At 58.4% G+C, this 26,996-nt stretch overlaps 4 protein-coding genes across 14 annotated transcripts; 2 read left to right on the forward strand and 2 right to left on the reverse strand.

Moving 5' to 3' along the window:
• The first annotated feature begins 357 nt into the window (after positions 1-357).
• On the forward strand, positions 358-7,382 carry MUS81 (MUS81 structure-specific endonuclease subunit). 5 transcript variants are annotated; one of them, XM_042237967.2, is made up of 17 exons: positions 358-1,450; positions 1,652-1,865; positions 1,961-2,090; positions 2,312-2,397; positions 3,361-3,459; positions 3,551-3,619; positions 3,774-3,859; positions 4,158-4,298; positions 4,478-4,573; positions 4,655-4,776; positions 4,870-4,967; positions 5,525-5,641; positions 5,733-5,828; positions 6,019-6,147; positions 6,227-6,330; positions 6,831-6,914; positions 7,001-7,382. In XM_042237967.2, exons 2-17 carry the CDS (start codon positions 1,731-1,733, stop codon positions 7,065-7,067), a joined length of 1,659 nt encoding a protein of 552 aa, XP_042093901.1. In that variant the 5' UTR covers positions 358-1,450; positions 1,652-1,730; the 3' UTR covers positions 7,068-7,382. The 5 variants fall into 5 exon arrangements, with proteins under 5 accessions (XP_042093901.1, XP_027815635.1, XP_027815634.1 ...); XM_027959834.3 differs by having other exon boundaries at positions 358-1,422; XM_027959833.1 differs by having other exon boundaries at positions 358-562.
• Positions 7,383-7,833: 451 nt separating this feature from the next.
• EFEMP2 (EGF containing fibulin extracellular matrix protein 2) lies at positions 7,834-15,548 on the reverse strand. 4 transcript variants are annotated; one of them, XM_060404319.1, is made up of 11 exons: positions 15,084-15,548; positions 14,561-14,620; positions 13,857-13,905; positions 13,007-13,213; positions 12,314-12,436; positions 11,934-12,050; positions 11,670-11,789; positions 9,651-9,770; positions 9,436-9,562; positions 9,004-9,199; positions 7,834-8,139 (listed from the first exon to the last, which is right to left on the reverse strand). In XM_060404319.1, exons 1-11 carry the CDS (start codon positions 15,252-15,254, stop codon positions 7,978-7,980), a joined length of 1,452 nt encoding a protein of 483 aa, XP_060260302.1. In that variant the 5' UTR covers positions 15,255-15,548; the 3' UTR covers positions 7,834-7,977. The 4 variants fall into 4 exon arrangements, with proteins under 4 accessions (XP_060260302.1, XP_027815637.1, XP_060260303.1 ...); XM_027959836.3 differs by lacking the exon at positions 15,084-15,548 and adding an exon at positions 14,135-14,252 and having other exon boundaries at positions 14,561-14,677; XM_060404320.1 differs by lacking the exon at positions 12,314-12,436.
• A 3,164-nt stretch (positions 15,549-18,712) lies between these two features.
• CTSW (cathepsin W) lies at positions 18,713-22,099 on the forward strand. The gene is made up of 10 exons (XM_027959384.2): positions 18,713-18,821; positions 19,094-19,178; positions 19,977-20,090; positions 20,461-20,612; positions 20,744-20,840; positions 20,931-21,011; positions 21,114-21,239; positions 21,432-21,496; positions 21,576-21,785; positions 21,867-22,099. The coding sequence occupies exons 1-10, from the start codon at positions 18,735-18,737 to the stop codon at positions 21,975-21,977; spliced, it is 1,128 nt and encodes a 375-aa protein (XP_027815185.1). The 5' UTR covers positions 18,713-18,734; the 3' UTR covers positions 21,978-22,099.
• A 202-nt stretch (positions 22,100-22,301) lies between these two features.
• Positions 22,302-26,360, reverse strand: FIBP (FGF1 intracellular binding protein). Of its 4 annotated transcripts, none has more exons than XM_015103188.4 (10): positions 26,180-26,360; positions 25,780-25,978; positions 25,450-25,576; positions 24,425-24,525; positions 23,798-23,931; positions 23,398-23,506; positions 23,257-23,320; positions 22,935-23,021; positions 22,751-22,848; positions 22,302-22,422 (listed from the first exon to the last, which is right to left on the reverse strand). In XM_015103188.4, the coding sequence occupies exons 1-10, from the start codon at positions 26,262-26,264 to the stop codon at positions 22,353-22,355; spliced, it is 1,074 nt and encodes a 357-aa protein (XP_014958674.1). In that variant the 5' UTR covers positions 26,265-26,360; the 3' UTR covers positions 22,302-22,352. The 4 variants fall into 4 exon arrangements, with proteins under 4 accessions (XP_014958674.1, XP_027815186.1, XP_014958673.1 ...); XM_027959385.3 differs by having other exon boundaries at positions 22,302-22,560; XM_015103187.4 differs by having other exon boundaries at positions 23,777-23,931.
• Between the last annotated feature and the right edge of the window lie 636 nt (positions 26,361-26,996).

A 26,996-nucleotide genomic window follows, 5' to 3' on the forward strand; every position in this document is an offset into this window, starting at 1 on the left:
ATCCCGTCGCACCGCTCACCAACCTAGCTCCGAAGGAGCCTCAATGGGGGGGGCCGCAGCTCAACCGCCGCCTCCCGCTGGAGACCGGGCCGGAGATAAGGCTGGCTCCACCTTTGCAGAGTTTCGGAGTTTCCTAGAGCAACGAGGAGGGGGAGGGAGACTTCACAGTTACCCTGGAGACGCGCTCCCGCCCGCCCCTAGCTGCGGGATGCCCTAGATGTCCTTATTAGGACAAGAGACTGAAGGGGGCGGGGCCAATCCGAAGGCCGGCGGCAGGCTCCTTATAAGGCAGCGTCGGGCGGGAGGCGGGAGTGTGGAGCGTGATAGCGGGTGAAAGATCGGGGGTGGGCGGGGCTTGAAAGGGCGAGCCTGGAGCCTTGGCGCTCGCCTCTCCGCTCCGTTCCGCTCCGGTTCGGCCCCCGATCTGCATCTCTCCACTTCCGGAACAACCCCTGACGGCTGCTCTAACTCACTGAGTAGACTCGGGCTCAACTGGGACCCCTGTGGATAGTTTCCATCTTAACCTCCGAGGGTCCCCCACCTCCAACGAGTCACAAAAACGGTGAAGTGTTTTCCTTTGTCCGAGCTTCTTACTCCCAGGCTGCCACCCCGAATCCAACAACGTGCACATTTCAGCCCCTCTCACATCCCCCGATGTCTGGTGGTGGTTTAGTCGCTCAGTCGTGTCCCGACTCTTGAGACCCTATGGACTGTAGCCCACCAGGCTCCTCTGTCCATAGTATTCTCCAGGCGAGAATACTGGAGTGGGTTGCCATTTCCTTCTCCAGGGGATCTTCCTGACACCAGGGATCGAACCCAGGTCTCCTGCACTGCAGGCCGATTCTTTACCGACTGAGCTCCCGATATCTAGCACCTCCTATTTGTTCCCTTTCTACTTGTTCTCTGTCCCTATTCCCTGTCTTCCAAGCTTTGAAGGCCTTCCCTGCGTGTCCCCGGCTTCACGGCCCTCCCCCATAGCCCAGGGTGGAGGAGCCTCAGCTCAGGATAACCGTTTCCTCGAAGGCTTCTTCAGCTCCTCGAGTTACCTTTGTGTCCTCAATCCCCTGTGCTGCTGCTGCTTGCTGCTGCTGCTAAGTCGCGTCAGTCGTGTCCGACTCCGTGCGACCCCAGAGACGGCAGCCCACCAGTCTCTCCCATCCCTGGGATTTTCCAGGCTGGAGTGGGTTGCCATAAAGTCCCTCCTACAAAACTACCTGCACGCATTTGTTCCCCCACCTGTAAGGCGAGCGCGGAGAAAAAGAAAACGAGCCAGGTTGTCTACACGGTCCTCCGCTATAGCGAGACTGAAATCACCTCGGTACGCGCCGCCCCAGCCAGACCTCCCAGCCACAGGGGGCGCTGTCCACATTGTCCCCCTCCTTCCCTGCACAAAGAGGACAACCCCTCACTCTGGAATCTGTGGTGAGAGGAAGAGGCCGGTCAAGGCCTGGTAAAGGAGGAGGGGCGCGTCCAAAAGGCTGGTCCTGTCTGGGAACGGCGGGAGGTTGAAAGGTGGTAGATACAGCAATCGGTACCAACCACTTAAGAGTAGTACAGGGGCGGGGAGGGCGGCAGAAGGCTGTCCTCTGGTTAATGCCCCGCGTTGGGACCACGTAATTAGAGCGGCCCCGCCCTCCTCCCCCGGAACCAGGTGTTCGAATCCCGTCTCCAGAACTAGCAGCATCTCAGTCCTACCGGCGTGAGGCGCCAGAGGAACCGCCCTGCGGCTCATGGCAGCGCCCGTCCGGCTGGGCCGGAAACGCCCGCTGCCTGTTTGCCCCAACCCTCTCTTCGTACGCTGGCTAACCGAGTGGCGGGACGAGGCAGCCAGCAGAGGGCGCCGCACGCAATTTGTGTTTCAGAAGGTGGGTTCTGGCCGGGCCGGATGGGGAACAGGTGCAGGCCGGGACGAACAGCCAGGCCCACCCTGACCCAATCCTATACCCACTACCCCCGCCAGGCGCTGCGCTCCCTCCGGCGGTATCCACTGCCCCTGCGCAGCGGCAAGGAAGCTAAGATCCTCCAGCACTTCGGAGACGGGCTTTGCCGTATGTTGGACCGGCGACTGCAGCAGCACAAAGCATCAGCTGGTGAGCGCTGGGAGGATTCGGTAATCCCCTGAGCCTCCCCCAGGTGCAGCCTTTGTACCCACCCAGGATACCTTGGCTTCATCTGTTCAAGTTCAAGTTGCTCTTTGACCTGGGGCTAGTGGCTCTTTCAGAGCCCGACTGCTCTCACCAACCACTTGAGCTGGCAGCATCCTGCCTGCTGGATTCCAGGGTCCGGGGTTGACGCTCTTTTCTTCCCACAGGTGACCATGCCCCGTATTCACCGTCCGGAACCAAGAGCCCAGCCCGGGAAAGGCCACCTGCTGAAGTTCAGGACTCTTCCATACCAGTGAGGAAGGAGCAGGGGGAGTAGAGGGGAAAGCAGGAGCACCAGGAGTAAGATTTTTCTGGCTTGGGGGACTTAGCTGTGCTGGGTCCTAATCCCACCTGGCTCTGGGCAATTTACTTTTCTCATCTGTAGGTGTGGATAGTGAAGTCGCTCAGTCGTATCAGACTCTTTGCGACCCCATGGACTGTAGCCTACCAGGCTCCTCTGTCCATGGGATTTTCCAGGCCATAGTTCTGGAGTGGATAGCCATTTCCTTCTCCAGGGGATCTTCCCAATCCAGGGATCAAACCCGGGTTTCCCGCATTGTAGACAGATGCTTTACCGTCTGAGCCACCAGGGAAATCTGACTTATAATACAGTCAGTTGAGAGAGTTCCATGATCAAGCCATTCAGGGGGCTAAGCCCAGTAAGTTGTAGAATTTGCTGTTGAGTCTTCTTGCCTTACCTCCTCTGTCCTGTGCGAGAACTGAGGCTGGGCCAGGTAGATTACGCCCCAACCCCATCCCCTGAGACTGTCCACCGTCTCATCCCAGGTTTGCAGGAGATCATCCTGTCACGTGGCCTGTGTGACAAACTAGACAGTTACAAACTAGTTGCAAAAACTAGAGAGACAGCTGAGTGACTTGTGTTGTGCTTAGCCTTTCAGTTGTGTCAGACTCTTTGTGACCCCGTGGACTGCAGCCTGCCAGGCTCCTCTGTCCACAGGATTCTCCAGGCAAGAATACTAGAGTGGGTTGCTGTGCTGTCCTCCAGGGGGTCTTCCCAACCCAGGGATTGGAGCCAGGTCTCCCACATTGCAGGTGGATTCTTTTACCATCTGGGCCACCCAGGAAGCCTCGCTGAGTGACTTGCCCAGGGTTATTTGACCTGCTGAGATAGGACCTGAACCTCAGCTCTGCCAGCGAATCTGTCTACAACAGCTGGTTGGTTTTGGGTTCAGCCCCACCCCCCTGTACCTTTCAGGTCCCAACCCAGCTTAAAGCAGGAGGGCCTGGCAGCTATTGGCCAACTCGGCACTCGGGAGCACGTGCAGTCCTGCTGCAGCTGTACAGGGAGCACCTGGTGAGCACCTGCCAGGCTGGGAGTCGGGGGACTGAGGCAGTGGGCCTGCTGCCTGGGCACTATGTTGGTTACGTTTCTGTCTTGGTTACAGAATCCTAGCGGCCAGGGCTTCCTCACCAAGGAGGAGCTGTTGCAGAGGTGTGCCCCAAAGGTTCCCAGGGTAAGCACAGGGGCGAGAATGGAGGCAAGTGGCTCTGCATCTGCCCCTGAGCCCTCCAGAGGCTCCCCTTGGGAGAAAGCAGCAGCATGGGGCACGAGGAGTGGGCCTGTGGTAGACCTGGGAGCTCTCTAAGGGTTTCCTCCCCTATGAACAGGTGGCCTCTGGAAATGCTCGCCCCTGGCCAGCCCTCCGTTCCCTCCTCCACAGGAACCTGGTCCTCAGGACACACCAGCCAGCTAGGTGGGGCAAACTCCTAGGGTGCGGGAGACAGGGCGGGAGAGCAGGCATGCCATGCTGAGGGTGGCTGTGCAGTCAGAGATGTGCTTGTTGTCAACCTGAGGAACGGCCCTGGGCAGGTCCAGGGGAAGCTGATCTGGGGGGCGAGAACTTGGCCGGAAGGAAGGAGGTTGGGGAGACCCGGGGCTTGTTTGTAAAAGGTCGCCAAGGCGGGTGAGGCCAGTGTAGCTGGGGGGGCCAGCAGGAGAGCCTGCCAGGCATGAGTGAAAAAGGGAGATCTGTGTTCTTCTCCACCCGCCAGGTACTCACTGACCCCGCAGGGTCTGGAGCTGGCCCAGAAGCTGGCTGACTCAGAGGGCCTGAGCTTGCTGAATATGGGCAGCGGGCCGGAGGAGCCCCCTGGGGAGGAGCCTGAAGTGCCAGAAACGGCTTCCACTGAGCTGTGAGGAGGAGGGAGTGAGGGGGAGAAGAGGGGAGCAGGAGGGGTCCCCGAAATGAGGCCGAGACCCCACCCTCCCTCCAGCGGCTCCAGCTGAGCTGTGGCGGCCCCGCCTTCCGTGGGTTAGGGGAACAGCAGTCCCGGCCTGGCTGCAGCCAACACCCGCCTCTTCTCCCTGGTAGTGGTGCCAGTGAAGGGAGCGCCCAACAGCCCCTGCTGGAGCTGGGGCCTGGAGAGTACAGGGTGTTGTTGTGTGTGGACGTCGGCGAGACCAAGGGGTGAGCAAGGTGGGCCTGGTGAGGGAGAGAGTCGGGGGATGATGGCCGATGCTGACTTGGGCCTCCCACGTGCAACTCCAGGGCGGGCCACAGGCCAGACCTGCTCCGAGAGCTGCAGCGGCTGCACGTGACACACATGGTACGCAAGCTGCACGTCGGGGACTTCGTGTGGGTGGCCCAAGAGACCAGTCCCAGAGACCCAGGTAAGGGGTGCGGACAGGCAGGTGGAGGCCAGAGGCAGGGCATGGTGGGTGAGGGGCTATGAGCTAACGGGATCCTTCTTGGCCTCTGGGCAGCACGACCTGCAGAGCTAGTCCTGGACCACATCGTGGAGCGAAAGCGGCTGGATGACCTGTGCAGCAGCATCATCGATGGCCGCTTCCGGGAGCAGAAGGTCCGTCACGGGGCTCACTCCCCCACCCGCTCGGGGGCACTTCCGGGTGGTCTCCAGGCAGAGCTCCTGCAACTCCAGCCACATCCCCTCTTGAGCTGGTCCAGGGTGGCCTGAACTCAAACTCCCTTGGGCCCCTCTGGGCACACAGTAGGTGTGCAGGGTCCCTGGGCGGAGCTGAGGAGCACATTAAGGACCCCTAGGGGGTCCAGCTCCTGCAGTCCAGAGTTGACAAGGCTCTCCTCTCCAGGGTGGGGCTGCAGGGGCTCTGTCTCCGGGCTGGCTGCTGGGCTGACCCCACGGTGAGGCCACATGTAGGCCAAGGGAGGCTTGAGGAGGGATGGGCATCACTCAGATGGTGGTGGGGCTTTCCATGGGAGAGCAGCAGCGTAAGCCAGGGTGTGGAGGCCCCTGTGAGGCAGGTGGAGAAGCTCGGGAGGATGAAGTGGCTGGCGAACTGGTGGGACCAGGGTCTCATGACGCTTTTGAGGGTGGCGTGGTGGACACTTAGCGTATGAGCATCCAGGCCTGACCTGCCCGACCCCTGTCTGCCTGCCCAGTTCCGGCTGAAGCGCTGTGGCCTGGGGCGCCGAGTGTACCTGGTGGAGGAGCATGGTTCGGCGCGCAGCCTCAGCCTCCCTGAGAGCACACTGCTGCAGGCTGTCACCAACACCCAGGTGAGCCGGGAGGGCGGGCCGGGCTGGCAGGGGGCCTGCGGTCGGTGGCTCCGCTTAGGAGCTGCCTGCTCCTGTGGCTCCCCTTCCCCAGGTCATCGACGGCTTCTTTGTGAAGCGCACAGCGGACATTAAGGAGTCGGCTGCCTACCTGGCCCTGTTGACGCGGGGCCTGCAGAGGCTCTACCAGGTGAGCAGACTCCACCAGGCACCGTCTGTTCACCACCGGCCCCTCACCTGGGTGCTGTGCTCCCGCGAGGAAGGCGAGGAGACTGAGCTCCCTGGTCTCAGGCTGGCCCCCTGAGGCCTGGGATGGGGCAAGGCCTGGCTGGTGGTGGCCCCTAGAGCTCTGGCCGGGCCTCAGTCCGCTCTTCCCTCAGGGTCACACCGTCCGCAGCCGCCCCTGGGGCACCTCTGGGGACCCTGAATCAAAGGCCGGGCCCTCCCCAAACCCGCTCTGCTCGCTCCTCACCTTCAGCGACTTCAACGCGGGAGCCATGAAGAACAAGGTACCGCCTCCGCCCAGCCCCTCCTCCGCCCAGGCTCCGGCCCCCCACCACTCCTGATGCAGCACTGCCCCCACTGCAGGCCCAGTCTGTTCGGGATGTGTTTGCCAGGCAGCTCATGCAGGTGCGTGGGGTGAGCGGGGAGAAGGCAGCAGCCCTGGTGGCCCGGTACAGCAGCCCTGCCAGGTAGGTGCTCACGGAACCCCTGTCCTCTGCTGTCGCCCGCATCCCCCCTCTCAGCATGGGCATCAGCTCAACCAGTGCCTTGTGGGTGGTTGGGTGCTATGAGGGGTGGACTGACCCCGCTGACACCTGAAGGGTTCATGGAGGTCAGGTGGTGAGGAAGACAGAGCTACCCAAGACCAGACAGAATCTCGGGCACTGGGGAGGGGGAGAGACCTGGCATGTAGCAGAGAAGGGTTCCTGGAGGAGTGGGTAGACCATGAAGACTGGGCCAAGAGCAGCCGTTCTGGGAAAACACTTGCAGGAGCACGAAAGGAGGGTGAGCAGGATGGAGCAGGGCCTTGAAGGCCGGGTTCGGAAGGGCGGCCGTGGTCCTGACTCCTCCCACCCAGGCTGACCCCTTCTAGCCTGTCTCCCGTGATTCTGGCCTGAGCTACTCAGGGTGGGCTAGCAGTCAGCTGTTGTCAAGACTTAGAAAATCCAACTCCCCATCCCGCCCTCAGCTTACTGGCTGCCTATGATGCCTGTGCCACCCCAAAGGAACAGGAAATGCTGCTGAGCACCATCAAGTGTGGGCCGCTGCAGAGGTGAGGGCAGGAGGCAGAGCCTGCAGGGGGTAGGTGGGCTGCCCTCGGCCAGGGCCTGACTCCTACCTGCCTCTCTCTCTGCACAGGAATCTGGGGCCCGTTCTGAGCAGGACCTTGTCACAGCTCTACTGCAGCTATGGCCCTCTGACCTGAGCTATGTATGCCGCAAGACAGACCCCCATCTTCCCAGACCACCCAGTCTTTTAAGCAGAATCTTTGGACTACAGTAAATCTTAAGTGTGTGCATTTCTACGTGTTAGAAGGGGATACCAGGCCCCAGGGGTTTTGAAAAATATCCAGGAACTGGGGAGACTGTCATGTCCAGTTTTTAAAACTGAGCTCCTCAGGACCCTTGGGGTTCCCTTTCAGAGCACTGCTAGGGAGACGGAGTCAGGGAGGCATTGCAACGTTGAATCGAGTTCATGTCATCAGAGTTCTCTGATCAAATAAAATTTCCTTTGATGAGAAGTTCTGTAGCTTGGAAAAGAAAAGTTTATAAAGCGCTAACAATCCAGTGGCCTCATTTTATGGATTGGAACACTGAGACTCAGAGAGCTGCTAGGATTTCTCCAAACTGATAGTTTGAGGCCAAGCTGGGATTGAAACCCAGGGCCTCCTGGCACTGTCTAGAGCAGGATTCTTCAGCCCGCTGCAGACCAGCCAAGTCCAAGTTTCTGGGCTGGGGCCTGGAGTCTGCAGCCTCGTTACCTCCTCGCTGCTTGGGTGATTCTGGTGCCCATGGTATGTAGGCCAGTCCCAGCCTTGGGGGTGCAGCTCCCAGCTCCTGTCAATGGGGCCCTTCAGCCTGGGCAGAAACACGCCCTGCCTTTAGGTGGACGTGGCCCCCCTCCCATGAGCCTGGCCTTTCCCCGCTCCGGGGTTCACTGCAGTGTGACCCCCCCACCTCAGCCACCAGAACTCCTTCTTTCTCCCTTTATTGCCTTTCTCTCTCTACTACCCTTCACAAGAGCATCTTTCCTTTTAGCAGAACACAGTCATCCCTGAGCCCCAGGCTCCTCAGCTACAGAGAACCTCCCCTTCCCTGAGGGCCCCCCACCCCCCCTCAGAAGGTGTAGGCCCCCACGAAGACGGTGAGTCTCAGTACAGAGCTGGCCCGGTAGCTCATGAGGGAGTTCATGGTGACCATCTCCAGGTCCAGCACGTACTCCCGGGGGCCCGTCACAGGCCGCGCGAGGACCAGCATGGCGCTGACATTGTTGATTTGCTGCAGGGTACAGTGGGGGGGGGGGGGGGACATGTGGATTGCATCAATGTACGCACCAGAACCTACTCCCGCATGACCTCGCTGCCCCGCGTCTGGCACCCACAACCAGTTGGCTGCACAGTGGAGTGCCCTGGCCAGCCTGCAACCCCAGGCCCTCACCCAGCTCCCCGACCCCCTTGACATCTGCACCCTGCCCCAAAGAAATACCCTCCTGGTGCTCTGCCCGCCCTTTTCAGCTAGTTGTTCTTTTGTCAACCACGGTCAGCTGATGATTCAAGGCCCAGGGTGAGATTCTTGGCAACAGTAGGGCCTTTGGTGATCTGGGGCAGGTAGACTCTCCTTCAAAACACTCAATTCCAGAACGAGAAAGCCAGCACTGGTACCAGACAAAGCATTAATGCCCTCACTGTGAGTCACATCTGGACTGCTCCCTCCTCAGCTCCACTAGCCCAGAGCTGGAGTCTCAGGCCCCAGGCCCTGTACTAGCCCCTGCTGCCTCTCTCCCTCCAAGACCCAGCTCCACTTGCCTGCCTTCTCACACTCTGCTGCGTCTGTTACCTTCAGCCTCTCAAGCCAGCCCCTTATCCTAAGGGTGAAGCAATCCAAGCCGGATACGCAGACCAGTGCAGGGACTCAAACCCCAGCGTCTGAGTGCCTTGCTAAGATTGCGTTTAACTATCTGTAGTTTGTACCAATTTATAACACTCCTACCTTTCTACAGAAACTGACCCCTGGGGTTAGGGGTTACTTTCAGAGGAGAGGCAGGGTATGATGGCATAGTTGAGTCTTCCACTTAAGATTTCCTGGAACTCAAGTTGGGGATTATGCAAGTCACTTGAGGGGTGGGGTTAGGGAGAGCCTTACCCTAATGTAGAAGTCTCCTTGTGAGTTTCCAGCACGGATCTGAAAGGCATTGTAGGCACCAGGGTAGACGGAGGTTGCTTGGATTTGGAACACGTCCGCCGGTACGCTCCGCTCCGAGGTGATGCTCATATAGCGGTGCACGATGGATGAGGGCTGCTCCCGGCACAGGGGGTTGGAGGCCGGACAGAGACAGCGACTGGAGACCCCAAGATGGGGACACGAATGAGGTTCTAGCCCATCCCCCAAATTTGGCCCACCCCCCCAAAATCAAGGATCTTCCTACTCCTGCTAGAACGGTGTGTGTGGTTTAGTCACGAAGGACTACAACTCCCATCAGCTTTCAGGACTTGCCAGTCCAAATAGGTGCCAGGCAGCCGCAGAGCTCTCTGGGAGTTGTAGTTTCTCCCGTGGCCTGGCGTGGCATTGACTCACTTGTCGGACACCTGGACGTAAGGCTCCACACAGCGGTTGGTGTCCACACAGCGGTAGCCCCCGTGGAAGTTGACACAAGTCTGGGCCTCAGAGCACTGGTGCGCACCCGACTCACACTCGTCAATGTCTGTGCCAGGGGAGAGGGGCTGGAACCCAGATACCAGGCCACCAGCTCCTCACACCCCCCCTGCCCACTCTACCCAGGCAACCTATACCTTGGCACAGGCGTGTGGCCAGCAGCTGATAGCCCTGTGGACAGTGGCAGGAGAAGCGGCCTGGCTCGTTCACACAGCGGTACTGGCAGAGGTAACTGGAGTAGCTGCACTCATCGATATCTGGGGGAGGGTGGGGCTGAGGACAGGGCCGGGGCGGCCTCCTAGCTCCGCCCCACACGGGCTTATCCAGAGAGCCTGGCCCCAGGTTAGGCTCAGTACAAGAAGAGGCAGAAGAGAAAAACCCTGCAGCTCAGCAGGGGACAGAGGGTTCAAGAAAGGACTGCCCAGGGGACTTCCCTTGTGGTCTGGTTGTTAAGAATCAGCCTGCCAATGCAGGGGACACAAGTTCGATCCCTGGTCCAGGAACTAAGACCCCACATGCCCTAGGGCAGCTGAGCCCACGTGCCACAACACAGCTGTGCCCTTGCACCTAGAATCTGTGCTCTGAAACAAGAGAATCCATCGCAACAAGAAGCCCACGCACCAGAACTAGAGAAAGCCCTGGCACAGCAACGAAGACCCAGCGCAACCAAACATGAATAATGTATTTTTAAAAATGCGTTTTTCAATGCAGGGGACGTGGGTTCGATTCCTGACTGGGGAACTAAGAACCCACATGCCACGGAGCAAGTAAGCCTGTAGGGCTCAACTACTGAGCCCACACACCACAGACTCAGTGCTGCCAAAAGAAAAAAAAAAAAAAAAAAAGACTGCCCCACTCATAGACCTGTCTCTGCCCCGAAACTAAGATGATACTAAATGAGAGGACTGGGAATCTAGAGGTTTGGCTTTAAATCCTACTGACCGAGTTTGAGGAACCTCTGTTTCCTTTCAGTAAGTAAGTGGATTAGGCCGGATAAGCCCTTGACGCACCGCAGACTGCTCTGGGTTTCAACACTTTGCCCGATTCCTGCAACCTACGATCCGCCCAAGCAGTCACCTCCTGCCAACTGTGAGCAGAGCAGGCAGGAGCCAGGTTTTCTCCTCTGTGTCCTTTATGCTGCCCGGCACCGAGCCAGGCACCAGTGGGGTCTTAACTTGGCAGCAAAGCACAAAGCTTAACAGAAACAGGGTACTTGGCTAGTTGACAGAGAGAGAGAGCCCTGGCCGCACCTCACCCCAGCTATGTGACCCTGGGCAAGTCACTCAACCTCTCTTCATTGAAGTACTTTATCTTATTCTTTGTAATTATCTCCCCAAAAAACTTGAGGGAGGTATTAATGTCAATCTGCAGAGAAGGAAAAACTCATATTTATTTCATAGGATGTGAGATAAATACTTCGGCCACCTGATGTGAAGAACTGACTCATTGGAAAAGACCCTGATGCTGGGAAAGACTGAAGGCAGGAGAGAAGGGGGTGACAGAGGATGAGATGGTTGGATGGCATCACCGGCTCAACAGACATGAGTTTGAGCAAGCTCCGGGAGACAGTGAAGGATAGGGAAGCCTGGCATGGAATTGCAAAGAGTCAGACACGACTTAATGACTGAACAACAAGAACAGTCTCACAGGATTGTTGGCAGACTGCACAGGGCAGGTTCTCAATAAATGCTAATTCACTTTGTAAAACGTTGCTCCTTGGGACGGTATAAGGTCTTGACTGTTGTCGTTTTCTCATTTAATTCTCAAGACAACCCATTCTACAGAAGAAGAAATGGACTCAGAGAGAAAAGTGACTTTCCCTCGTCCAGGATTTGCACACATATCAGCCTGACTCCCAGGGAGGGGGTGCACCTCCATCTTTGCTCAATCTCTCTACCGAGCTTCAGTGGGGACCTAACTGCTCCCCTCCATGCCTTCCCCAGCAGGCTGCAAGTTCTGCTGGGCAGCTCTGCAAGTGCCTTGCCCCCTGCTGGGATAGAGTACACAGGAGGGACATGGGTGCTGGGTGGATGGGACATTAGAGGCATCAAATGGAGGGCTGTGTGGCAAGAGGCTAGGCATGACACAGGCCCTGGGGAACCAGCAGAGACCAGTGGAGACCAGGGGGGAGCCAGTGTTGGGGGTGGAGCGCTCACCACTGCAGGAGAAGCCGTCCCGGTGCAGCTCATAGCCCTGGTGGCAGCGACATAGGAAGGTCCCATAGGAGTTGAAGCAGCGCTGCTCACACGGAGCCCCCATGTCACATTCGTTCACATCTGGGGGTGCCAGGAATACAGGGGAGGGATGAAAACCAAGGAGCAGCCCAGAGCCCCCACTGCACCTGGGCTGATCAGGAAAGGAGTTCCCCCGCCTCGCAGCCCTCTGTCCAGGACCCCGAGCCTGGCCCAGCCCAGCCTCACCCACACAGGAGCGGTTGTTGGGCCCCAGCTGGAAGCCCGGCTCACACTGGCAGCGAAAGGAGCCAGGCAAGTTCACGCAGCGGTGCTGGCAGTAGCGGTACCGACACTCGTCTATATCTGGGATGCAGGCAGGGGAAGGACAGGGGAGGGCAGAAGTCAGGTGCCATCCAAGCCAGCTGGGACCCTGCCTCATCATCCACCGTCTTGCCTGAGTCTGGGGGCCTGGGCCAGGACAGATCAGGCAGGACTCACACACTACACGCATACAGCTCTGTCTGGTGGCTCAGGCAGAGGTGGCAGGGAGCGGAAGTGAAACCTGGGGGTGGGTTGGAATGGGGGTCAGCGCTGGGGTGAAAGCCAGGCCACAGGCCCAGACTCACCCACACACTCAGGCCCGATCTTGCGATAGCCATCGGGACAGGTACACTGGTAGGAGCCAGGCAGGTTATGGCACTCCTGGCTGGGGCGGCAGTCGTGCAGGGCCTGGGCACACTCGTCCACGTCTGCAAGACACACTGCTCAGCCCCTGCCTGGGAGCCCGTGCACCACCCAACATGACAAGACTCCTCCACGTGGGAGGACACAGGTTGGGTACCACTCAACTGAGTGTGTGGGTGACTGACACCCCCAAAACAGGAACATGTGGATCCATCGCCCAACAGCACAAATAAGAGTTTACTAGCCTGGAGCTAAAGAGAAAGGCACCCGTAAGCTGGGAGACCCCAAGTCAGGGATACATAGGACAAAGCCCTGCCCATACTCCCAGGGGCACTGACTCCAGGCCTTTCTCCAAGGTTCATGCCTCCCAGGAGTGGGGTCCAGACCCGGCAGGGCCAGAGCAGAGGCCAAGGGGCAGAGCTCTTGCACGCCATCTGCAGCAGTCGAGGTGCGGGGGGCTGGGCAGAGGGTCGGGCACAGGAACTGGGACCACCAGTGGCAGGTAAGGACCTGGGCAAGGGTCTGGATGTTATTCCAGTGCCCTGAGGAGGCTTTTGAGCAAGGGAGGAACATGAGGTATGAGTTTTTAAAAGGCAATTCTAGACACCTGTTAGAAAGATTGGCAGCCTACTCACCCACGCAGCGCTCTTGCTCATCGGGCTCATAGCCCGGGAGGCAGGGGTGGGGATGTTCAGCAGGGGGCACAGGTGGTGGGGGTCCCTCTCCGTGCAGATCATTGATGACAGCAGCCGAGCGGGGCAGGCACAGGTAGCCCCCGTAATGGTTGATACATTTCATTTCCCCCTTGCAGGCCTCAGGAATGGTCAGGCACTCATTTACATCTGCGGAGAGGGGCCTGCTGGGCACAGCCAGTCTCCAAGGGTGGACCGTGGAGGGCAGGGGAGGCAGGAGTCCAGTTTAGCCTGCTCTAAGCTGTGTGATCCGGCAGGGCCTTCCCTCTCTACTCCACAAACTAAGGCTGCCTGCCCCAGACCCCTTCCTGGGGCCTGCCAGGGCTGATGGTGGGGCAGCTGTTCCCCCGGTCACCCCCATTCTCTTGCCCACAAGAGGGTCTCTATCCCTCCCTGAAGCCTCGGCCCTGACTCAACCTAAGAGTAATGTGCAGGCCTCCTGACCGCGCGCCCCCCTCGCACTGCTTGCCCAGGGCTGTGATGGTGCAGAGCAAGATAGCAGAGTGATTAAATGAGGTGTCCAGGAACCAGTCCTGTGGTCAGCGCCCTGTTGGTCTCTGGACTCTAGGGGCTGGGTTGGGTAAGGGTGCCCTGGGCTTCTCTGAGGGGGAGGGACCTGGATGGCTTCTCCACCTCCAGCCAAGCTGGCCTCCTGAGAACCAGAGCAGGCGACATACGGCCAGGCAGAGCGGAGTAAGGGACAGCCACAGGGCTCCTGCAGCAGCTCTAGGAGCTGGGCTTTGTGATCCCCTTTCCGGTTCTCCGGGGCAGGTCGGCCCCCAAGCATACTCACCCCTGCAGTGCTGGCTGTCAGGGTCCCACTCATAGCCATCTGTGCATTCCTACAAGGGGAACCAGAGGTGGCCAGTGGTCACCCCTGGTCCCCTCTAACTGACCAGGCCGAGACCAAGGCCCAAGCCGGGCCACCCTCCTGGCCTGCTCCAGACAATGGCCCCAACTGCTCCACCAACCAAGGGAGGGCACAATCTTCCCCAGCAGCAGCCACCCCAGGATCCTGGCCTCGGTGTCCCTGCCCAACCCAGCCCAGGCCAGTGGCCCCACTGTCCCCACCGTGTAGCTGTCGGGCTCCTCGGAATCCTGGGGAGACGCTGCCCCCAAGAGCAACAGCAGCAGCGCCCAGAGCAGTAGAGACCCGGGGAGGCAGGAGGCGAAGGGGAGCATCCTGGGGCTGGGAGGTGGTGGGCAGGGGTCAGGGCGCCTCTGCCACAGCAACCCCCAAACCCTGTGCCAGGATTCTGAGCCCCAGCCCCTGCCGCCTCCCGTCTGGGACCGCGCTTGGGGCCCCGGAGCCTCCCTGGGCCGAGGGCCCACTCCTCGCGCGGGCCGGGGTTCAGGGCCCACTCGCCTGGGGCCGCCCCGCCCCCGCCCGGTCCCCCTGTGGCTCCGGCCGGGGAGCGCGGGCCTCTCGGCTCCTTGCTGACGCCGACTCGGCCTAGACTTCTGGCTCGCGCCCTCCCCCCATGGACGGCCACTCACTTGGGCCCGCGACGGCCCCGCGGCCCGCGGCTCCGGCGGCTCGGCTGGCTTCGGCAGTGCCTGCGGCAGACGGACAAGCGGACGGTGCAGCTCCCTGGACGCGCGGCCCCAGGAAGCGCCCCCCGCCCGCCCGCCCGCCGCGGCGCGGCCCACCCCGGCGCCTCCGCCCGCCCCTCAGCGGATTCCTGAGCCCGCGCCAGGGGGAGGGACCCCGACCCCCCGCTTCTCCGCCCCTGGCCGGCCGCAGGCCCCCACCCGGTCCCCCGCGGCGCCGCCCGGAGCCGCCTCCCGGCGCCTGGCCAGGGTCCCCCAGCGCTCGATGCTGGGGGCATTGGTGTGATGCCAGGCCCCCGGCTCACTTAGGAGTCCGCAGGCTTTCAGTGTGCGCACCCCAAAATATCATCCTGCGCACCTAGACTCTACCTAATCTGTGCCCCAGGAGTTCTTGGGCACCCACACCTCAATGCCGGGGGCCCCAGACTCTGCGCCTCCCAGAATGTGACCCTGGGCACCTGGACCCCACCAAATAATCCTGGGACTTCCGGATTCTCACTCTGCACCCTCCGGAATGTGATTCTGGACACCTGGACAATCTGGAAATACCAAATCTTTGTCCAGGGTTCCCAGACCCTCGCCTTAAGAACAGATGCTCCCGGGTCCAGAACTGTCCATCTCGGTCCCTTCTCCCCTCCATCCCCAGGGCTGTCGTCAGCCAGGCGGTCCCTTCACTCCAGAACGGCCTCCTCCGAGACCTCAGTCCGCGAGACTACATCAGTTTGGGGCGGGGGCGGCAATTCACTTTTGGCCCAGAATGAATGGAAGCCCCTGAGAAGGCGGGCAGGGCTGAACTCGGGCGTGCTGGACGCCAGGGTCCGGGTCCGGTGCCCTCGCCTGCCTGGCCATCCTCCCGCCAGCGTCCCCCGCTACCCACACATCCCGCCCCCACTCCCCGGGTTTCTGCCTACTCCCGAAGCAGCGGGAGAGCCCTAAGGGGCGGGGCTTGGGCGGAGATGGCTCCCAGGAAGGGGCGGGGTCTTGCCCTGCCCACGTCTCAGGGCGGGGCCAGACGGGAAAAGGCTGCGTGTCCAGGGATTTCCCTCCTGGAAGCAGGCGGCGTGCGGGAAATGCCGAGTCCTCGGTTCCCTTTCCCACCCCTGTTTATCCTCACAGTCATCCTCATTAGCAGCCCTGTCCGGTGAGTAGGAGAGGACGTGGCGATGGGTCCTAGGATGAGCCTTCAGGATTCAGTGTGAACTGCAAAGCACCCTCCCACCTCCAAATACTTCCCAGCACCACCACCCGCCAGCGGTGGGGGAGAGGAGGCTAAAAATAATAAGTCTTTAAAACCCAAAAGACAGTAACAAGTGCTGGAGAGGATATGGAGAAACTGGAACCCTCACACTGTGAGTGGGAATGTAAGATGGGGCGGCTGCTGTGGAAAACAGTCTGGCAGTTCCTCAAAAATGTTAGCACATGACCCAGCAATTTCACTTCTAGGTGTATATACACAGGGGGATTGAAAATATATGTCCAAACACACACACAAATCTGTACACAGTGTTCATAGTAACACTATTCATAAGTGTTGAAAATATAGAACCAAAGGAATGTTCATCTATTGATGAAAGGAGAAACAAAAAATGACCATAGAATATTATTCTGCCATAAAAAGGAATGAAGTACTGATATGTGCTACAACATGGATGAATCTCGAACATGACACCAGCTGAAAGAAGCCAGACACAAAAGGCCACGTATTCCATTTTTATGACACAACCAGAATAGGCAAATCTGAAAAACAAAGTAGGTTAGTGATTGCCAGGGGAGAGGAGAATTTGAGAATGACTTCTGATGGGTCTGGGATTTCTTTTGGGGTGATGAGAATGCTCTGAAATTAGACAGTGGTGATGGTTACACAGTTATGCAAGTTCATGAAAAATCATGGAATTATCTAAGCACTTTAAAATGGTAAATTTTATGGTATGTGAATTATACCTCCATAAAACTTATTTATTTAGACTGTGCTGGGTCTTCACTGCTGCCGGAGGGCTTTCTCTAGTTGCAGTGAATGGGCTTCCCACTGCAGTGGCTTCTGTTGCGGAGCACAGGCTCTAGGGTACGCGGGCTTCATTCAGTAGGTGCAACTCCCAGGCTCTAGAGCATAGGCTCAATAGTTGTGGCTGACGGGCTCAGTTGCCCTGCGGCTTGTGGGGTCTTCCCAGGCCAGGAATTGAACCTGCATCTCAACCACTGGGCAAGCAGGAAGGAACCTAGCGCTGTTATTTTAAACCTCCAGCTCTGGGGCTGACGGGGGGCCCTTAGTCATAGGTCATACATGGCTAAAACCAGCTTGGGACACATGACTGGGAACTAGAATCATGGAGCCAGGTACCCTTCTGTAGATAATCTGCCTACTGCAGTTTTTCAATTTATTTATTTATTTATGGCTGTGCTGGGTCTTTGGTGCTGCGTGCGGGCTTTCTCTGGTTGCCGTGAGCCGGGCTTCTCTTCTTTGTGGTGTACGGGCTTTTCATGGAAGTGGCTTCTCTTGTTGCAAAGCACAGGATTTGGGGGCACAGGCTTCAGTAGTTGCAGCACATGGGCTCAGTAGTTTTGGCTCCCAGGCTCTAGAGCACAGGCTCAGTAGTTGAGGTTTGCAGCGTTAGTTGTCCCTCTGCATGTGGCATCTTCCTGGATTCCAGGGATTGAACCCATGTTCCCTGCATGGGCAGACAGATTCTTATCCACTGAACCACCAGGGAAGTCCTCTACTGCGTTTTAATAAAGTCAGCATCATTCTCTTCTTTTTTTTCCCCAGGGGAGACCCTTGGCTTACTACATGGTATGTGTTTTGGGAGGATCAAAAAAGGGGATCACAATCCAGGATACAGGATGCTTGGGGCTGGTGCACGGGGATGATCCAGAGAGATAATATGGGGTGGGAGGTGGGAGGGGGTTCAGGATTGGGAACTCATGTACACCTGTGGCGGATCCATGTCAATGTGTGGTAAAACCAATACAGTATTGTAAAGCAAAATAAAGAAAATAAATAAATAAATAAATAAATTTTTTAAAAAAGGGGATCACAAAAGGGTCCCTTTTGTGCAGCAAAAAGGGACCTCACAGCTTTGGGAAGATTCCCAATGAACGAAGAAATGAAGTAATCAGCACATGAATGAATGGATCCCTTCCCCTGGCTCCCATCCCCATGGAAACCCCAGAAAACCAGTTCTTTTTCTCGCCTGTCTCTGGTCTTGGATGCTGGTTCTCAGACTGAAGGTCCATGTGAGAGCCCCTGAACCCAAGGACCCACTTCAAGGCACAAGTGACAGGTGTTAAACACCCCTGCCCAGGCCTCAGCCTCCAGCCTGGCTCTGTCTGAGCTGCCAATCCTGCTATCTTCCTGCTTCCTGAAGCCCATTCACATACCTCTTCCCCGTCCCCAGACTGTGACAAGAATGAAGAACAGAGGAGCTCGGAGCTGCCACTTGCTGTCCCCTGGACCCTGAACTTTCCTAGTTAAAAAAAAAAAAAGGACTAATCACTAAGCCAGCAAATCCCCCCTTAGCCAGCTCTGCATGCGGCCCCTTCCTGGGTGCTGAGGATACAAGCAAGGCAGACACATCTGGTGTGGCTGGGATGCGGACGCCCAGTAGACACAGGCACACTGGGGGCTCAAGGGGCTGCAGGTTATACCACAGGATAGGCGAGCTTCATGGAGGTGATGACGCCTGAGCCGATTGAGCTTTGTAATAGGGTGAGCAAGAATGCTTCCTGGGGGGTGCTGACCACCATTCACACCCCCCATAATTAGGGCCTGTGGCTCCCATAGCCCTGTTTCCCCCTCCAGGTACCAATGGCCCTATATTGTCACTGTCCACTTAGCATGTCTCCTCCCGTCTCCTTAAGGCCAGATCCATCTCCACATCCTTAGGACTGCCCAGGACAGGGTTGGCAGAGAGTCTCTGTTGAATAAAGACAACAGGTGGAGTGGGGTACTGGCAGGCAGGGGCCGTGCCAGGACAGAAGCCTGAAGCCCTCTTGTGCATGTGTGTGGGGGTCCTCCTCCCCCTCCTGACCTGGTTTCCCTTTTGTGGTTTCTCCAGCTCCACCCTCTCAGCCCCTCCACCTTGGTCTGCAGTTTCCTGCCCCAGACACTCTAGTCTGCCGCATCATGGCACCAACCGTCCATCTCTCCTGCCTCCTGGCCCTGCTGGTGGCAGGCCTGGCTCAAGGCATCAAGGGCTCCCTCAGGGGCCAGGTAAGTGTCCCCAGCTTTCTCCCCATGCCTGGGGCTCACCCCAGCAGAAACAGGGCTTTGTTCCTATTTCTCAGAGGGAGTGACTGAGACTGAGGGGATGACCCACGTGCTCAGGCCCACAAAGGGAGAGAAGCGGGTGAACCAGCTGCTCCCCTAGTCCAGTCCCAGCTCGGGTGGGAGCTGAGGTGTGGTCCCGGCCATGACTCCTCACTTCACCCCCTCCCCACTGCTCTTTTTACACCCCCCGCCCCTTGCCCTGCACCGCCACCCAGGACCCAGGTCCCCAGCCACAGGAGCTGAAAGAGGTCTTCAGATTGTTTCAGATGCAGTACAACCGGAGTTATCCAAATCCAGCAGGTATCCTGGGGCACGTGCGTCTCCAGTCCAAACCCCTGCTCTCATTTAACAGGCAAGGAAATTCAGGCTCAGGGTGGGGAATGCATTTGGCCAAAGCCACTCAGGACAGTGATGCAGGGCTGGGAGTGTACTCCCTGGTTTCCCAAACGCACAAGCGGGGACAAGATCCTCCTTGGCTATGAACCTGGAGGGAGGTGGTAGCTGTTGGGGGTTTGACTGGTCTGAAAGGATGGCCATGTCCAGAGCCACTTTCCTGTGACTGCAGCAGCAGGAGACTGCTAGTCATCCAGCAAGCACCCAGGGTTACCCATTTTGTGGACTCCCTCTCCACCCCCATGTGTTGCCAGCCCTGGTCCTGCCCTCTGGATCTCATCTCCCATGGGGGAGGTCTGTGGGCACCTTTCAGCCCGACTTCCTGTGCCAGGGACTTGCCCAACCCTCCCCTGCGATGTTCCAGCCACAGGCTTGCGGCCAGAGGTGTGAAGTAGAGACAGAGATGACCTGACAGGAAGTTGGTCTCTGACCACCCACCTTTCCTTTGTCACTAGCCTTCCGACCTTTCACTTGGCTTCTTCCCCAGGTGGGCAGATACTCTCTACCTGCCTTCAACAAAGCCCCAACCCAGGGGGGCTGAGGAGCCACTTCCTTGGTCCAGGTGTCTGTAGCAGGGTCTGCAAGGACCATAGGAAAGGAGCCAGTGCTTACCTGGGAGAGTGTGGGGGGGGAAGCCAAACTGGTGGCCGCTTCCTGTCCCTGGGGGCTTGCGAGCCAGCCTAGGACAACCTCCTTTCGGTCTAGAGCATGCCCGCCGCCTGGACATCTTCGCCCAAAACCTGGCCAAGGCTCAGCGGCTGCAGGAGGAGGACCTGGGCACGGCCGAGTTTGGGGTGACTCAATTCAGTGACCTCACAGGTACTGGACTCCTGGCAATGGGTGGTAGGCAGGGAAGAGGATCTTCCCCAGCAGATACCAGGCTGACTTGGCTTCTGTTCCCCAGAGGGACTCCCGAGGGCTAGAGGCCTGGGGGTTTGCCCTGAATCTGAGATCAGGGCAGGAACTCTGTGGAGGCCTGGGTGGTAGCCCAGCTCACAGAGACACTGGGTGCAGGACTGTGCACCCCAGCAAGGAACGTGGCCTCCCTCCAGGCCTCAGGGTCCTTATCTTTCTGCGTCCCAGGGCATTACAGGGACTCAAATGGCTCAGGATGTGGATGGCTGGGGTGGGAGGCAGAATGGGGGGGAGGGGTCAAAACAGTGGACTTCATGGCCCCATGTGTCCCCAGAGGAGGAGTTTGTCCAGCTTTATGGAAGCCGGGTGGCTGGAGAGGCCCTAGGTGTGAGCAGAAAGGTGGGGTCTGAAGAGTGGGGGGAGTCACAGCCTCCGACCTGTGACTGGAGGAACAAACCTAACACCATCTCACCTGTCAGGAACCAGGTATCTGCCTCCACCCCAAGCCCAGCAGCCTGGCCCAATCCAGCCCCAGGGCGGGGGTGGTGTGGGGAGGCGGGGAGGAGAGGGCCTGCAGTCTTTACCCACCCCCACCGCCGCCGTCCTTTCACCACCAGCGACACTGCAACTGTTGCTGGGCCATGGCAGCAGCAGGCAACATCGAGGCCCTGTGGGCCATCAAGTTCAATCGCTCTGTGGAGGTCTCCGTGCAGCGTATGGCTGGGGGCAGGGGTGGGCGCGGGGGGCCAAAGGAGGCGGGGGTGCCTGAGGCCTGGGCACACACATTGTCCCTTCTGGCACCAGAGCTGCTCGACTGTGACCGCTGTGGGAATGGCTGCAAGGGTGGCTTCGTCTGGGATGCGTTCCTCACTGTCCTCAAAAACAGTGAGTGCCTGGCTGCTCTAAGCAGTCATGGCGGGGGAAGGATGGGGTGGGTACTGTTCCTGAGCTGAACTGAGCCTCCTCCCGGGCCTTGCTTATCTCTAGGAGGCCTGGCCAGTGAGACAGACTATCCATTCGATGGGAGTGGCAAAACCCACAGGTGCCTGGCTGAGAAGCACAAGAAGGTGGCCTGGATCCAGGATTTCATAATGCTGCAGGCCTGCGAGCAGAGTGCGGGCAGGATGGGGACACAGGCGGGCACAGGGGGGAGATGGACAGGGACAGACGGGGCTATAGACAGAGACAGAGGGATCTCTGGGGGCGGGGGCTAGAGGGTGGGAAAGAGGAAGGGATAGAGATGCCCATGAGCCGAGAGCAGGGGATGAAGGAGCAGCAGGGCTAGATGGCACCTTCCACCCCCAGGCATCGCCAGGCACTTGGCCACCCAAGGCCCCATCACTGTGACCATCAATGTGAAGCTACTGCAGGTGAAATAAGGTAGGGAGTGGGGGGGGAGGGGTGTATATAGGGGAGGTGGCCCCAGACTCAGCCTCTCTGCCCCTGCAGCAATACCAGAAGGGTGTGATCAAGGCCACACCTACTACCTGTGACCCCAGACACGTCGATCATTCTGTCCTGCTGGTGGGTTTTGGTAAAACCAAGTCGGTGGAGGGGAGGCAGGGGAAGGCGGCCTCGTTCAGATCCTACACTCGCCCTCGCCGCTCCATGGCATACTGGACCCTGAAGAACTCCTGGGGGCCTCACTGGGGTGAGGAGGTGAGTGTGGTCTACTGGGGGCAGACAGGGCAGGACAGACCTCTCCCCGCTGTCTGGTGCTGATGGGCCCTAACCTCTTAGGGCTATTTCCGGCTGCATCGAGGGAGTAACACCTGCGGCATCACCAAGTACCCGGTCACTGCCATAGTGGACATACCTAAGAAGAAGCAACAAGTCTCTTGCCCTCCCTGAGGCTGCCTGGCTGCCCCTTGGCTCTCTCCTGCTGTGCCAGTTACCTTTCCCTGCCACCTGCCCCAAGGTTTTTGCCTAGTATCCCAGTATTCTTGCTGGGGATTGAATAAAGCAAGACAAGACCCCTGTCTTTGGAGTGGACACGGCTGGGGTGGGGAAATGGATGGGGAGCGAGTAGATACTGTTCTCTGACATGTCCTTGTCCCTGTGGGGTCAACGGACACATACATCCTCATACACCGTGACACTCAAAGAGATGTACGTGTGCAACGGGCACACACGTCCATGCGCGGACCCATGCGTGTACCCACTCACAGCCTCCTCCAAAGTCATGGCAACTTTATTGTCAGTGTGGCCAGGGCGGGGGGAGGGGCCTCAGTCATGATAGAGGCGCAGGAGGCAGCCACGGAGGGTGCCCATGTAGCGGTCCCAGAGCGCCTGGTGCCTGCAATGGTAACAGTTAGGGTGTTGGCTGATGTTGACTGGATCCGCATGACCCTGCTCCACGTGCTCTCAACACCATCACTCGTTTAATCCTCATAGGATTCCTATAAGCCTTACTGCTGTCACCCCCAGCTTATGTCTGAAGGAATGGAGGCACACAGAGAGAAAGGAACTTGTCAAGATCAGGTCAGTTTCTCAGTGATGGAGCTGAGACTCTGGTCAACAGAGTGACTTCCAACCCCAGGGCCAAAGAACAGGGAACTCAGAGTCTGCAGGAGGGCTGGGCCCCAGCAGGAGGCCAGCACATAAGGAAGCCTGAGATCTCTCACCGGAAGCCATCCAGGGAGTGGACCGAAGCCGAATACTGATTCAGGAAGAGACGCACATCATTCAACGGCCAGTGGTCGGAGCGGCAGGGTTCCACAAACTGTGGGTCCAAGGTAACATCCAGCACTGGTACAGCCCAGGGACAGGCCAGGATGGGGTCAGAGGGCAGCCAGCAGGACAACTCACCTTCTCCACGAGGTCTACAAACAGGTCTCTGACATCCTTATTGTGGGTCAGCTTGGCGGCCACATTCACCAGCCCCCGGGACAGGTTCTGTGGGGGAGGGAGCCTGGGAGTTCTGCCTGCTGTCTGAGAGAGGCTGGGGGCTGAGACCAAATCTATCCACCTCCCTCAATCAAGTAATTCCCCAGCATTTAAGAGCTGGCTCCCCCCAGGGGCAGGCAGAGGGAACAGCAGCACCGCCTAAGGCCAACAGCAGAGCCACTGTGGGGCAGGGCTCTGGATGCTGAAGATGCCCCAGGGACAGAGGCTGGACTGGGCCACAGACCTTGAAGTTGGCTTCCATCTCCGAAAAGACACCAAGCTTCCCCCGGAGGGCAGTGCACACCAGGCTGAAGGAAGATAGGGTCAAGGCCCGCGCCGCCTGGGCGCCCACCTCAGGCCCTGCCCCACAGACCCCTAGGGTCACCTCTTGTGCAGGTCTAGAAGGTCCTTGTCAGCCACAAGCACCTTGAGCTCCTTCAAGTCCTGGAGAAACTCCTTGTCTAAGTCCATGTCCATGTCATCCACCTGGGAGTCTAAGTGAGGCCCATGAAGGGAATTGAGGTGCGAGATTAAAAAATGCCTCCTGTGATAACCTGAGCCTTCCCCCCTACCACTTCATGGCATCCCACAAGACAAAAGAGCACGCTGGGTGTGAGAGAGCTGGAGGGACTGGCCCCAAGCCAGAGAGACGCTGTGGGTCCCTTGTCTGCAGAGAAGCTGTGTGTGGCGGCGCTGGGCCATGAGCAGAAGCGGCTGGGCAGGGGCCCTGAAGAAGAAAGGCTGCTGGGAACGGGGGCCTGCACCTGGGTCAGTGGGGGCCTCACCGACGGCTCCGAGGGTCCAGTTCTGGATCATGAGCTCAGCACAGAAGGCAAAGTCCCCAAAGCTCAGATACTGCAGTTTTTTCTTCCCTGTCTCAAAGCGATTGTTGGCAAAGAAGACGATGGCTGCATAGTCCCTGCGGGGTGGGGAGCGGGGGGTGGGGTGTCCATCAAGGCTTGAAATTCCTTCTTACCAAGCAGCTCTCAGCTACAATATCAGCGGGACCTCCGTGTTCTGGCCTCTCTCTACCCTAACTCACTGTGTGACGGGTTTCAAGTCACATCTCTCTGGGCCTCCTCCTCTGGGCAAAGAGAAGGTTTCAGCCTGGGTCTCCTAAGGGACACGGTGGGAGACCACAGGGTAACAGCGACCATTTACTGAGTACTTACTAAGCCCCAAGGGCTGTGCCATCATGAGCTTTACCCATGGCACCTCACAACAGTCCAGCTGGTGAATGGCCAGGCTAGGATTTGAACCCAGGCCAGTCTGAACCAAAGTACAGCCCAAGAGAGGGATAACCATTGCCCCCCCTACAGCATGGAGGTCATGTGGGTTGGGGCAGAAAATAAAGGTCAGCTTCAGGGCACAAGGAAGGAGTGTGCAGGAGGGGGAGGCAGTTGGCCCCTCACCTGGCCAGCCGATCGGACAGGAGGAAGTGCTGCTGGATGTTATCCACCAGGGAGCCCCGCATTTCCTCCACCACCTTGAAGACGCGCTTAAAGTTGTCAAACTGCAGGGCAGTTAGAGGAGGAGGAAGGACTGGTCAGGTTGCTCACCCAATAAACTGTTTGGTGAGCATCCCTCTGTCACTGACCCACCTATCCAATCACCAGACACTGATGGAGTATTTGTTATTGCTTCAACAAACTATTACCTCCTGCACTGGCAGGTGGATTCTTTACCAATATGCCACCTGGAAAGCCCCATTAATTATTAATATCTCTTATCAATTCCCCAAATGTTCACCAGCTTCTACCATCTTGCCTTGGATAAATGTTTACTCACTCGTATCAATAAATTCACCCCTATTTTAGCATCATGCTCTCTAGTTCTTCACTAGTTTGTGCTGAAAATGGCCTTCCTGGCTAAGCCCTAGGAACTCGAAAAAGAGCAAATACTAAGCCATCTTGGGGAGCTCAAAGGAGTCACAGAGGAAAATGCTAAAGGCCCACTAGAAGGGTTACTTCTTCCTGGAACCACTGGCAAGGCTTTTGGAGAAGGTGGTATATGACCACCCCCCTCAACCCCTGACCCTGCCTTAGATTTCAAGGGGTATATATGTCCTAAAATAATACCTTGGAAAAATAATACAGGTAGGGGCAGATGAGCAAAAGAAAGCCAGGGGCTGGGGAGTCTAGAGAAGGAGGCAGGGACAGGATGATAGGAGGGTCTGAAGGTCGAGACCAAGGAATGTGGCTGCTATAGGAAAGAATGGGAGCCATTCAAAGTTCGTGAGCAGAAGAAAGCTAAGGTAAAAATGTAGGCTTCTGAGAGGTCACTCTGGCTCAAGAGTAGGGGATGGCTTGGAAGGGGCAAAAAGAGAGGAGAGTGGAAATGAAGGCACTGCCACAGAAGTGTTGGAGTGGGGTGGAGGTGAGGCAGGAACCAAAGGGACGGCACAGAGGGGCGGGCTGCAGATGGGTGCAGTGCCCACCTGTCTCCGGCAGCTCTTGAGGGTGATGCCTGTTTTGGTGCTGATATCATCCAGGTCTTTCTTGGTGCCCTTGGACAGCTTTTTGCCCAGCACCTCCCGCACGAAGGCCTCGTCAAAGGCATAATACCTGTGGGGAGTTGGGGACGACCCTACTGACTTTCCATAAAAAGAGGGGAGAGGAGAGCTGGCAGGACCTGGGTTTGGCCCCTTCTGCTCTCAACTTTCTCCCGGCTTGGGTAAGTCCCGCCCGTCCCCGGGCCTCCTCGACAGCCTGCAAAATGGATACATGGTCAGACTGGTCGGCATCCCCACCACCCGCCAGGTGAGCACCTCTCAATGAGCAGCGCCTGTCGAGAGGGCGGGATCTGGAAAATAAGCTGGTGAAGCAGCTTGGGCGGCGCGTGGAGCAGGCGCTCGAGCATGTGGAAAGTCCGGTAGTGGTCCATGGTGTCGCTCTGCAGCACCGCTGCTGTGGCGCCGGTCTGCTCCAGAATTCCCGAGCGCACCCTCAGAGCCACCGCGTCGCTCACTGGGAAGCGAGCGCTGGCATCAGGCCCCGCCCCGCCGGCCCTAGAGGTTCTTCAGGGATTTCAGCCCCGAGCCCCAGGCATTTCATACTCCCAGGCCTCTGCCCACTGCCCTATAGGATGCCTAGTCCTGGTTCGGCCCCCTCTCCCATCCAAAACAACCGCTCCGCCAGACTGGCTACCCCAGTCAGCCCCCCACAGACCCGAATAACCGTCCAGCCAAAGGCGATACACGTCCTCGTCGATGAGGGTCGTGTTCCCCACGAAGATGTCCAGCTCGCTGGTCATGGCGACGCCCGGACCCGGGCGCTACCGCAGCGCCCCAGCAGGAGCGAGCACTGCCCGGGCCCGGCGCGCCGCCGCCGGGCCACTTCCGGGAGCACTGACATTCGTCTCCCGGCACCCGGAGCCAGAAGAGGACCACTTCCGGGACAGAGCTAGTCTGGGCAGGAGCCGCGAGGAAAGAGGCTGAGGCGGAGACGGTTGGGTAGCCCCTCCTCCCAGCGGGAGGGGGAGTCTCGGGTTCCTCGGTTCCAAGCCCAGCTCAGCCCAGCCCAGCCCACCCCACCCTCACGCCGGCCGGGTTTGCAGGAGGGCATCCAGAGCCAAGGCCTCTGGCTAGTTGCCCCTATGCCGGCAACCTTCACCCTCAAATCCTCCTGGTTGTTCTGTGCCCTTTTGCGGGGAGCCCCACTACTTTGACCTGTATCCTGAATGTAGGAGCTCCACAGGGCTCTATGGGGTTCCTTGGTGGCTCAGCGATAAAGAATCCACCCGCCAATACAGGAGATGCTAGTTCGACCCTTGGATCGGGAAGATCCCCTGGAGAAGGAAATAGCTACCCACTCCAGTATTCTTGCCTGGGCAGTCCTTGGGGTCGTGAAAGAGTAGGACACGACTGAGGGACTAAACAACAGGGCTCTATCCTGAATCTTTTTTATGCAAAAAAAGTTGTCTGGCCCGTCTTCAAGGGCCCTTACTGAGGGCCCCTGAGTCCATCCTGCAGATGAGCCCCTCTCC

This window comes from Ovis aries, chromosome 21, assembly GCF_016772045.2.
Source record: "Ovis aries strain OAR_USU_Benz2616 breed Rambouillet chromosome 21, ARS-UI_Ramb_v3.0, whole genome shotgun sequence".
Lineage (NCBI taxonomy): Eukaryota > Metazoa > Chordata > Mammalia > Artiodactyla > Bovidae > Ovis > Ovis aries.

Coding starts and splice junctions, on each gene's coding strand:
- MUS81 (XM_042237967.2), top strand. CDS start 1,731: ATGGCAGCGCCCGTCCGGCTGGGCCGGAAACGCCCGCTGCCTGTTTGC. Junction 4,299..4,477: donor GAAACGGCTTCCACTGAGCT/GTGAGGAGGAGG, acceptor TCTCCCTGGTAG/TGGTGCCAGTGAAGGGAGCG. Junction 4,777..4,869: donor GACCAGTCCCAGAGACCCAG/GTAAGGGGTGCG, acceptor GCCTCTGGGCAG/CACGACCTGCAGAGCTAGTC.
- EFEMP2 (XM_060404319.1), bottom strand. CDS start 15,254: ATGGAGGGGAGAAGGGACCGAGATGGACAGTTCTGGACCCGGGAGCAT. Junction 14,621..15,083: donor GGAAGTCCCAGGATTATTTG/GTGGGGTCCAGG, acceptor CGTCTGCCGCAG/GCACTGCCGAAGCCAGCCGA. Junction 12,437..13,006: donor TGAGCAAGAGCGCTGCGTGG/GTGAGTAGGCTG, acceptor TGTGTCTTGCAG/ACGTGGACGAGTGTGCCCAG.
- CTSW (XM_027959384.2), top strand. CDS start 18,735: ATGGCACCAACCGTCCATCTCTCCTGCCTCCTGGCCCTGCTGGTGGCA. Junction 18,822..19,093: donor AGGGCTCCCTCAGGGGCCAG/GTAAGTGTCCCC, acceptor ACCGCCACCCAG/GACCCAGGTCCCCAGCCACA. Junction 20,841..20,930: donor TGTGGAGGTCTCCGTGCAGC/GTATGGCTGGGG, acceptor TTCTGGCACCAG/AGCTGCTCGACTGTGACCGC.
- FIBP (XM_015103187.4), bottom strand. CDS start 26,264: ATGACCAGCGAGCTGGACATCTTCGTGGGGAACACGACCCTCATCGAC. Junction 25,979..26,179: donor TTGGCTGGACGGTTATTCGG/GTCTGTGGGGGG, acceptor CTCGCTTCCCAG/TGAGCGACGCGGTGGCTCTG. Junction 23,507..23,776: donor TGAGGCCCCCACTGACCCAG/GTGCAGGCCCCC, acceptor GGCCTCACTTAG/ACTCCCAGGTGGATGACATG.